We start from the raw sequence: 11,591 nt of genomic DNA on the forward strand, positions 1-11,591 counted from the left end.
ACCGTTGCGAATTATGATCATTTTTATTCTGTACATAGCATGGAATCATTTGACAGGAAAATGGTTTTTACAATTTATGGAATCAATTTTGAAGAAGCATTTTAGAGATCATCTACAAAACAACAGAGCCGGAAAACTCTAGTCTACACTAATCAAGGAATGCTATTCGGCCCAATTGGAATAATGTTGAATCAGCCAGGTTATGATGTTTTATTTTTTCCTGTACTGTTGCTCAGAACGGATACATTCAAATGTAACCTTGCAGTGCACTTTCAACATACAGGTTACCATTGTTTTAATAGATTTCACATTAACTGCAAAGGATGTTCAAGACCTCACACAATGATTTGTGGGGAGGAAGAAAAAAATGTTAGGCATTTCCAGCTCCAATGATGAAGATAACAGAGGGCATCTTAAAAGATGTTAAAATGGCCGATACGTTCATGAAATGTATAGGTGATGTGTTCAGGAGTAGGAATGTCATAGCCCTATAATAAATAGAAGGGGGCAAAAAAATGATAAGGCCATGGCTGATAATTGTTCAGTGTCAATAGACAAGTGAAGATGCTATAACATGAACCATAGAATTTTTTTTTCAATCCTTTCTTTTTGCACAGCAACACAACACTTTCACTTAACACAACAGCAATTAGTTCAAAAGGTAAAACATACCTGTCAAAATCACATAACATTGCCGTGTATACTGAGAAATGGCAGTTTAGGACATACGGGTCAATACCTGGTAGCAGATTACAGTTACTGAAACATTTCAGTGGGAATGTACAAATGATACTCGGTGTCGCTGAAATGATGTTAAGACTGTTGTAATGACAAAATTTTCCTCACTGAGGACAAAGCTATTGCTGAAAAAAAAAAGCGGAATGCGACGATGTGCTGAGAAAAAAAAATACAAAATAAAAATAAATCAGCTTGAGCGAGGAGCAACAGCAGCAGGGCACACTGGCAACAGTGTTTAAAATAAATGAAAAAAAAAAATGAAAAAAAAAAATGAAAAAAAAAATGAAAAAAAAAATGAAAAAAAAAAAGGAAGAAAAAGTCAATACGTCAGGGTCCACAAGATAAATGAATCGAAAAAGGTCACTCCTTACTTCTTTGTCCATATCTATAACACCTTGGTCTCATAGAAACACATTTACATTTTGCTCTTGACTCTTCACACCATTTCCACACATTCAAGTCCAAATGCATGACGCCACCCCAACAAAGGAATCAGACATTAATCGGCCTCCAATTATCAGCTTCAATGCTGTTGATGCTGCTGGATCCATAAGGTCCCGAAACAACGTCATCTAGATACGCTCCCACTACTCCCGTACTGCTGGGACCGGAGCCGTCAAACTGGGTGGAGGAATAGTACAGGCCCTGGTCGGTGAGTTCCCTGCGGCCGACGGTTGACGCGACAGTCGGTGGAAGGTTGACGTCGCTTTCGTCTGCCTCGTCCACCTGTGACTTGTAGGAGAACAGGATCTTGGGTTCGGAGCTGCCGGTGAGATAAAACAGGCAAACGTGTGAATATTATTTGAGCGCACTTTTGGTCGGTGCGATTCTTCCTACGTACCCAAAGAATCCTTTGAGGAATGTGACGTAGATGAGTGGTGCAAAAGCAGAGAAGTAGAGGAAGGTGGTGACGTCCACACAGCTGGTTCAGAAGGAAACTTAAGAGTTAGCAACAGGGGATGTATAATGTAAACATTTACTTAATGCCTTGTCCAACTTCTTGGGTATAAGTATACTTTTTTTTTTTTTCTTCTTTTTAATCTTTTGGTATTTTGTCACAGACATGTTAATACTGTATACTGTACATGGGTACTATTTTAAATTGTGAGAAAAATACATCTCATTTTACGTCATGAGATAATTGCAATGGAAAAATGTGTCAAGTTTATTTTGAAATGATCTTGAATTTGATCTCACAATTTTTACTTTTCTGGTAATAGTATATAGTAGGGCAGGGTTTAAAAAAAAAAAAAAACTAAATAAATGAATACATAAAAAATAATAAAAATAATCAATGTCAAATAAATTTTCCTTTCCATGCCCAATATCGATTCATAAAACCATGAATCTATTATTTTAATATCTATTTTTCTCTTAAATTCTTAAGAAAATAGATTTATTTATTTATTTTATTTTTTTGAGAACAAGTTCTTTACTTCCATACACATCGAATCACAGTCCAACAACAATAAATTTTGTTACATGGAGCCGCCAAAAAAATAAAAATAAATAAATAAAAATATATATTTTGTGGTATCTCCATAACCTCACGCACATGCGCTGTACTAAAACAAACAGGACTTAACATTTGTAAGGCCTTTTTTTTTTTTTTTTTTTTAAGCTTATTGTAGTTTTCTTGAAAATACTGTTCACATTAATTGAAAAGTATTTTCTTACATTTATGAAAGACCTGATTTGTTGCACTTTTAGACAATTCAGAATCTTTCTAATTTAGATTTATAGAATTATGAAAACATTTTCATCTCATCCTTGCTGATGTCAATGTTTGTGTAACGCTTAAGTCAGGTGGGGCAAAGTGCAGTCCTCGAGGGCCGGAGTCCTGCAGGTTTTATAGATTTCCCTACTCGAAGTGCAGCTGATTCCAATTAACAGGCTCATTATTAGGCTTCTGCAGAGCTTGCTGATGAGCTGATCATGAATCAGATGTGTTGAAGAAGGGAAATATCCAAAACTTGCAGGACTGCGGCCCTCGAGAACCGGATCTCGCCACCCCTGACTTAAGTGATAACAAGTTTAAATTTATTTTGGAATTTGATATTTGTAGAGTTTTTATCATGTCCTTAACGTTTAAGGAGAATTGATGTTCCGTAATTAATTGATATCCGACTGAAGTGAAGTGAATTGAATCAAATTGGGAAAATCTAATCAACCTATTTCGATTGAGGAAATTAGAATGACGAACCAGCCCTAGTATTTAGGCTGTGTAAATGCCACAGTTGTGGCAGATTTGTGAAGCTATTGCATTGTAGCTCAGGATACCCAAGTTACCCAAGTACCACCTTTTCCATTATGCCTGTATTAAAAATCCATGCAATATGTACTGTACACCTATTTATACTGACCAGAGTCCCTCTATAATTCCTCCACACAGAAGGGCACTGCCCAGGCCCTGGAACAAGTTCAATAAGGACAGGATGGCAGCATACACATAGAAACTCCTCTTAGCTGCAAAGAGGAAATGAAATATATGTTGATAAACACACTTTAACAAGGCTGCTCTTTCTTCATGTCTATGGACAACATGCACCAGCCCCCAGAAGCACTTTGTTCATTCATGAGAATAAAATAATTAAAACAAATTTGCATTATGCTGTTGTGTCAATGTTAAGTTACAGAAATTTGATTTTTTTTTTTTACTTTGGGTTCAGTTTATGTGCATTGTGTTTTCTCTTTAATCTTTTTGAAGGCTCACGGCATTACATGCAAAGATCACATTATCGCTAACATTACCGTACATTTACTGGATACTAGTTTTTCAATCACTGGCATATCGCGAAGTGCTTCCCGGGGGCTGGTGCATATCCATTCCCTGCTCTACTCCATCTTACATGGTAGAGATATCCTCTCTCTTACTGGAGTTTTAGGCAAGATCACAATCAGAGAGTACACCTAGGATAGACGTGAGAGGGGTGAGTGACATAAAGTTTTGTTCCTCCTCATTTTTCCCACTGATTACTGACCAAGAAAAAGAAGCAGGAACTGGCCAACCAGAAATGTCGACCTCCGTGTCCATAGATATTGAAGTCCTCAGCTGACAGGTGACTATCCGGGTAATAGATCTCTAAAGTACCCTACAAGAGAAGCATTTTAATGTACAGTTTGTGTGGGTGGAGGGATCAATTATGCTATCACTGTTAGGGATGTAACGAGAACGGCAATATCGCGATATCGCAATACAACTAAAACTGCCACAATATATTGTCATCATCACGTCATATTAAAAGCAGCACATCTGTTAAAACAGTCAGGTTGATTTCCATTTGTGCAGTGCTAGCACCCTCTGGTGCCTAGTTTTTTTTGTGCAGTTTAATTTTAACAAGGCATGTTTTGGCCAAAAATCCATGCCAACGGTCAGATGAAAGGGCAATAATATGCTTGTGAACTGAGTCAATTTATGGAGGAATGTGTAATTGCATTAGCAAGTGCCTCAATATTGTTAATAGAGATTGTAGGTTGATTGCTGTAATGTACAAAACCATTTTTTTTTCCTTTACAAAATTGTGACCTTTTTTTGTATCGCCAACCTCCCCGCAATATCGTGACCTTAATATCGTATCGTGATGTTTGGATATTGTTACATCCCTAATCACTATATATCGGACTTGAATGGAACAGCTAGCACTAAAATGGAGCTCCTATAAGGTTGTACAATTCAGAAATAGACAAATATCTGAGCACCTCTGCTTTCATCAGTATGTAATTCCATTTCCAATTTAATATTTGCAGTGTTCAACACATCTTTTACACTTATACTACTGTTAAGAGGTGTAGATAAAATTATAAAGTTAATTGCACTTGTCTTTAAGATGTTCCACTGGAAACTTTTACGTATTACATGATACTATCAGTATTTGTCATCAGAAATTACCTGTGTGATGGAGTACGCCAGTGCAAGCACAGTAGTGATAGCCAGCACTCGCTTTATACTAGAATTGCTCTCCAGATGACCTATAAATGCAAAATGAGTCACAACATAGGAGAAAATCTGCATGTTAGCATTTTTAATGGAGGGAAAAACCCACCACAATGTTGTCAAAAATATTAAAATACATCAAATGCAAAGTGAAACAATAAAGCAAACCAACCAAATGCCAGTCCAAGAATGACAACACTGAGTTCAATGGCCAGTAAGAAGAAGCGGGTGATTTCCCATAATACCTTTGAAAGAAGAAAAGGAGAGAGAACAGGACGTAACAGTCAGCTGAGTTCATATTCATAACCATTACCTAACAATTTGTTGTTTGTTCAGTGAAACCATTACAGTGTGTCCATTAGTGTACAAACTGCAGACAGATATCCACTTTCGATAAATGGTATGTGAACAATGACGCCACATTTTTTCACGTTTACGCAACAGCCTAGCAAAGTCATGCCGGGACTCAGATCAGGCCCTCTGGCCAATATTCCAAAAAAGAAGGAACGGTCTATAATGCAACAGCTGCTTCGAATTATTACACAATACAGCACCGCCACCGATGGCGTCGGCTCAGAAAAAGTATGTTGCAATGTTCAACTCAATTCTTCAAACGATATTAGTCAAAAACTTTGACAAAATGTATTTAGTCAAATGCAGACTGCTAAGATGTGTTACATTTAAGGCAATGGAATTTTCTACAGTTTAAACTCTGTAATAGAGATATTTCCCTCTGAAAGTTTACAAAGGTTTTGCACTTGTAAAGACAACATAGCAAAATAATTTGTGAGTCACACATGAGACGCTACACATTTGTCTACATATCTCTGGAAAGGGAAGTGGACAAAGTACTTGTATGTGCTGACTAGTAGTGCCTCCTAAAATTGAATCACTTAATTTAACAAAAATGTCAATTTATTAATGTGATTTGCAGTGGCGTAGAGCTGCACTTTTCTCTCCTTACTTTGTCGATGATGGTGGCAGAGCTGGATGCACTGACGGTCATTGATACAATGGCCCGGATGATTCCAACAGCTACTACGACAAACACCTGAGACAAACATATGGGATGATATTTTTGCTCAAGCTTATCATACCATCAAACTCCAATATCATCCCATGTCTATTTCCATCTTGCTTTTAAAATGTGAACAACTTTTAGGTCAAACAGCATCACAAAACTTATAGCATTTTATTTTGAAGGTTCCTCTGTACTCAATACCATGTTTGGTTTTGAGTCTCACCAGGAGGTAAAAGGTGATGAAGATGGGGCTGGACGTGACCCGAATCTTTGCCCTCGCTGATGGCAGCTTCCACATCAGGAAAACAAAGAAGGCCACATTAGGTATGAGGAGAATGATGTCCCAGAAACGCACCCTAGAAAGGCGAGCATGAAGACCATTAGCACCACCATCATCTGGATTTGTGTTTTCTTTTGTGGTCGCTTGATTACCTGGAGTCACCAACATCCTCATACAGAATTTGTAGACATTTGTGAGGCTTGCTGATGTTTGTTTCAGAATCAGGTAGCCAGGTGGGGAATGTTGACGTATTTTCTGGTGGTGCTGACGTAAGGCTGCCATTGTATTGAGCAAAACTAACCACAGGAGTGGCTAGCATGGTTTTCCGCCTGAGAGGGGAAGCGGAAGCACATTATATAAATTCAACACAATGTATCACAAGTAAGATATTGTACTCCTGGAAAGAATTCACATTGAAACCATTGTTAATACGTCACAGCAATCCATACAGCAAAGGTATGACACTTTCTGCGTGTTGTACCAGACGGGCACCTGCTCTCACAGTATCTGCTTTAAAACATTATGTAACAACCACTGGTGTCCGTGTGAAAGCTGTAAACTAAAGTAAAAATATCAGTACAGTAGTTGGACTCTGGTCTGTAGTTATTATTTAAGTCTGACAACATGTATGAAACGTACTGTCGTAAACAAACCACATGACGACTTCCTAAAGACCGCTACTGATGTAAACGCTCCATAATGTCGATGTACTTAAATACTACCAAAAAGTAGCGTAGTCGTCACTCCGTTGGTTTAGTTTTCGACACAATAGTTAGTGGACGGGTTTTGAGACAGCGTTAATTGTTAGCCGACGCTGCTAGCTAGCATGTTAGGCAGTGTTAGTGCACTTTGTAAAGTGCCATACATCCATTTAAAACGATCATCACATAGCAATAGATATAAGGGTTTGCGTATCAGATGTTATCAAGCAGTTTCGTTTGTATCGAAACAAAAATGAAAATACACTGCAAAAGCCACGACGCTAATCTTGCAAAACACGTTGTTTTACCTTTTCAGAAGACTCCGTTGTACAAGTGCTGTAAACGCTGTGGTAAAAACATATAGCTTTACCGCATGATTCACATGCTGCCCGACAAACGACACACATCAGTCAACTGTTCGATAGATCTGGACATGTTTTTCTGGCGAGTTCCGTGGTAGCTGGTGGTCATATCTCCAATTGTCATCTGACATTTTGCAGCCTCGCAGAGCAGCAGATCTCGCGAGATTATACGATGACGTCACTGAGACAGGTGAAAAAAAAATACAAAGGAACGAGATCAAATAACTGCTTAAAATAGTTTATTTTAATAACAAAAGAATACTTCATTTGCATGTTGTAATTGTAATTTTTATAACTGACTTCATTACAATTAAACAATAAATAAATAATTTAATGTTTAGCAAAAACTTCACGATTTGTCATTGTATTATTGATAATCAATTATCCTATCAATATACTTTACTGTTTACTATTGTGTATATATTAAATTGTTTATGTCACACATTATTAATTTTATCATTTACAAAAATCAAACCAAAAATAAAATAGGCAAACAAATGATAAATGTATGGTTGTCTTACTAATTTAAAAAATATATTTTCAACAAATATATTCTATTTGTTCCACCTGACACATAGTCTCCCTCCGCACGACTTTTCCATTTGATCCTTTCTTTAGCACACAACACCTTACTTCAGCCCATGATCCCAACCACCATCGCTTCTTTCCTCTGCAACTGCCCTTCTCCATGTTGTTTCAATAAATATACCAAACATGAAATAAATAAAATATATGTTGTGCATCACTCCATATCATAACATCCACAATCAAGGTTTCATTCAATAAAATTCACATATCCATCCTTTGCTAGAGAAACAAGTCGAAGCAAAAAGTAAAAGTTTTGCTGAGCTTCATTTCATAGTGCCATTTTATTTGCCATAGCTTTCATTTTTTTTCATAGTCGACAACAACAGCCAATCAGGGTGATCAATTGCCACCGACAGCAGATGCCATTTTGCATACTGCCGTCAACAGCTCACTCATTCAAATTATAAATAGCATTTATTAAGCATTCATTTTCTAGGTATGTTGTAGAAGTCATCATTTGAAAATATAAATAGTAGCAGAGAATTATAGAAATAAAATGTTACATGCTGAAATTTGTTTCATAATTATTGTGAGATCATGAACATGACCAATGTCTTTCCGTATCCTCCTGACTACCAGCAATTCAAATTTGTCCTCTGTAGTGGACCTTATCTCCCACCCAGTGCACACGATTGAATGAACTCCTTTTGTGCTCCATGGAGGACATTCAGAGCTTTTCAATGATACCAAATGTGTAGGGTGGGGCTTTGCTACCTTTGATTGCCTCATAAAAGAAAATGGCTTCTCTCAGTGCAAGCACTTTTTAGGGAAGAGGTAAAGTAAGTGTATAACACTTTTTATTGAACAAATTTAGGCTTTAAATGTTGTTAGCATGTTTTCTATAGGTCTCTTGAGAACACATTAAAGTATTGTTTGAATTATTTTAACTGTATTTGAGCCTAGCATTTAAGTTTTAAAAATGTCCTCTGTAGTGGACACATTATAGCTTAATTGTATTTTTTTTTTTTTCAAAAATTTATTTTGCAGTATTCCAGTTACCGGTACTTCACAAAGATTGGGGAATATCAAAGTAAACATGATTGGACAATATTTTTTTTTTCCTGGTAGTCAGGATAAATGAATGTCAATAATGTGTATAAAACTGGTATCCCTTTGAATGAATCTGTACCCAAGAAGAAGCTCTTAGTTTCAAAATGGTTGATGAGCCCTGCTTTAACCAATCAGATTTCAAATTCACCAAGCACAACATCCGCATTTTTTTCATCTTTTGATTGGTAAGTCAGACCAAAGCTTGTTACAGCAAAATTTGACTATGATGTATTTTGTATATTTTTGTCTCCAGATGAATTACATTGGAGATTGCTTTTTCATACTGTGCAGTATTGATGGTTTCTATTGCAATATGGTACTACTAAGAGGTGGATTCATTCGGGTAATTCCTCACTGAAGGCCCACGTAGCAAACGCAGGAGCCGTCACCACCAGCTATTATGAAAGGATGGTGACACGTGCTTTCGGGTGCCCCGACATCATTCGATAGGCCAGGTGCACAGGTTCAGTCAAGTGAGCTTCAAATGTGTACACGAGAGTCTTTCCACTCGTGGGGCTGATTTTGTAGAAGCTCAAAGTGTTGCTGCTGAAGCTCAGCCTCATCTCGAGCCTGCACGCCACCGTGGTCCTCTTGAGCGGAACTCCGCGACCCCGCTCGAAAGCCGTCAACAAATTGTTGAACCACATCAGGCACCAGGCGCTCGGGTTACTTTCCAGCGCAGAGGAAACCCCGCTGCGCTCCAGCTTCCCACTTTGGCACAGGCCCACGATCCACGGAGCGCCGTCAAGCTCCACCTCCCAGCTGTGGTCGCCTTCGGAGAAGCTCTGGGAGCTGAGGACCTGGAAGAAGCTGGTGAATCTCTGGGGGGAAGGCGGGTACGACTGCTTGGCGGCGCTGAACGTCACAGTCTTCAAGTCCTCTGAGAGGACGAGATTCGGATGAGCTGTCCTGATGTCAAACGTCACCTCAGACGGGTTGAGGGCGTTGCGAAGTGAGCGCTGAATGGCGCCGAGACTTTCCCTGAGCTCGCCGTTCATGAGCTCCAACTTGGGAATGACTCGAACCGGGTCGACTTTTGACTCCACGTGGCCCTGACTTTCTCCGATGGCTTTTCCCGTCATCTCCGCGATGTGCGGCTGCAGTTCTCGAAGGTCTTCTTGGAATGCGGCCTCATCTCCCTCCGTCAGGAGAGATTCCGCACTGAGCAGAACTCGTCTCAGCTGCTTGGCGAGGCGGGTGGCCTGACCGACCCTGTGGCTCACGCTGGCTTCGCCCGGAGAGAGCTCCTCATCCAGCAGCTGCATCACCTCAACGCTGTACTTCCGCACGACATCGTCAACCTGGCGCAGATGTTCCGACGCCTTTTCCCTCAGCTGCTCGTTAGCGGCCATGACCACCGCTTCCTGATCCTTCTCCTTCCTCAGCACATCCTCTGCCATCTCCAACTGGACGGCAAGGTCTGTGACTTGAGATGCTAGTCCAAACTTAGTGAAGGAAAACTCTTTGGATTGTAAGTGATTTACGTCACTTCCTGGGCTCGGTTTAGCTACTTCCAATTTGAATTTTGTCTTGCTTTCATCCTCAATTCTACCACATACAGGCAGCTTGACTTTACCCGCTGCCGCTTTGTACGACACGACAATGCTGCACATTTTGGAACAGGTCACCACGGCTTGGTTCCCCTGGTAGTCCTCCTGACACTCAGGGCAGCAGTGACGGTCGAGCCCTTCCCCCAGAGTTTGAATGCAGACGTGGCAGTAGACGTGACCGCAGGGTAGAGATACAGGCTCAGAGTAGAGTTGCAAGCAGATAGGGCAGCAGAGATCTAAAGGTAAGGCCTCAGCGAGATTTGGAATGGTGGGGTTTGTCAGACTCAGAGCAGACATGTTGACAGACCCTGCAGCACAGACGAGGAAAAGGGTGATTTAACTTTGACCTGCTTTAGCAGCCCCCCCTACACTGCTTATCTACTTGTTACCATTGGCCAGTCACACGGAGATGGGGGGGATGGTAGTCGTTTATATCACCTGCAGGGCTGGGCAAACGTTTGTGCGTGACAACCACGTTTTATGCAGCATAAGAGCCCGTTGCCTATACTTAAAAAAATAAAATAAAATAAAATAAAATAAAGACTTTCTCCCGCTTCTGCCAGTTTTTTTTTTTTTTTTTTTTTTACTGACAAACGTTTCAGGCCAGGTCATTTGTAGATGAAATATTTGTCATAAAACAATATGTAATCACCATTTATTTTGTATCCATTAGATTATATTTTATTACATTTCATTAATACAATGAAAATAATAAATGTTAAATGAACATGATTTTTTTCTCTCTCTGATTTGCATTTAACTTAAACATTATTTACAACCAATAATTTTGAGATGATATTGGAGGTGAAAAATAGACAACTATTGCAATTAATAACACGTGTACCCCCCAAAAAATGAGTCAATCAACATGAATAATAAAATCCACTTTGTTTCTGGGTCACTCGAGTTAGGTTTTGTTTTCCACGCAACGACGTTCAACTGTAAAGCTGGACAAAGCCAACTTTTCGTTTGATTAAATCGATAGAGCAAATATATGGCAAAGCTCATCATTGTTAGACACTATCAGCAGCATGATTTAATTATTTTAATTTGTTGGTGGCAAAAGTCGTATAGCCTTGTTTGGATCATTAATGTAGTTCCTTTTGAATCGACACCAGTGCAGGTCGCAACATTTAAACACTCAAAGTGCAATACCCCACTATTATGTACAGTATTAAAATATAGACAACGGAAACTGTCAATACTTTACTCACTGAATGAAAGCAGCCGTGCGGTCGTCGTGTTTCACGAAGAAATCAAGTTGTGAGCTCAGTCGAACGAGGAAGTCGACAGACTCGACACGCCACCACGCGGTCAAAATCATGTACTTGTAGTTCAAACTTGCAAACTGTGTGCACTGACTGCAC

General features: G+C 39.3%; 2 protein-coding genes across 3 annotated transcripts; both read right to left on the bottom strand.

The window, feature by feature from the left end:
• Window positions 1–195: 195 nt before the first annotated feature.
• On the bottom strand, window positions 196–7,199 carry tpra1 (transmembrane protein, adipocyte asscociated 1). Its single transcript, XM_077530531.1, has 11 exons — window positions 6,983–7,199; window positions 6,126–6,302; window positions 5,917–6,049; window positions 5,637–5,723; window positions 4,845–4,917; window positions 4,628–4,707; window positions 3,720–3,830; window positions 3,588–3,648; window positions 3,102–3,204; window positions 1,580–1,660; window positions 196–1,501 (listed from the first exon to the last, which is right to left on the bottom strand). Exons 2-11 carry the CDS (start codon window positions 6,290–6,292, stop codon window positions 1,231–1,233), a joined length of 1,167 nt encoding a protein of 388 aa, XP_077386657.1. The 5' UTR covers window positions 6,293–6,302; window positions 6,983–7,199; the 3' UTR covers window positions 196–1,230.
• A 240-nt stretch (window positions 7,200–7,439) lies between these two features.
• On the bottom strand, window positions 7,440–11,469 carry trim107 (tripartite motif containing 107). Of its 2 annotated transcripts, none has more exons than XM_077528466.1 (2): window positions 11,439–11,469; window positions 7,440–10,532 (listed from the first exon to the last, which is right to left on the bottom strand). In XM_077528466.1, exon 2 carries the CDS (start codon window positions 10,519–10,521, stop codon window positions 9,073–9,075), a length of 1,449 nt encoding a protein of 482 aa, XP_077384592.1. In that variant the 5' UTR covers window positions 10,522–10,532; window positions 11,439–11,469; the 3' UTR covers window positions 7,440–9,072. The 2 variants fall into 2 exon arrangements, with proteins under 2 accessions (XP_077384592.1, XP_077384593.1); XM_077528467.1 differs by lacking the exon at window positions 11,439–11,469 and adding an exon at window positions 10,614–10,728.
• Window positions 11,470–11,591: the final 122 nt, after the last annotated feature.

The sequence above is a fragment of the Festucalex cinctus genome, chromosome 8 (assembly GCF_051991245.1).
Source record: "Festucalex cinctus isolate MCC-2025b chromosome 8, RoL_Fcin_1.0, whole genome shotgun sequence".
Taxonomy (NCBI): domain Eukaryota; kingdom Metazoa; phylum Chordata; class Actinopteri; order Syngnathiformes; family Syngnathidae; genus Festucalex; species Festucalex cinctus.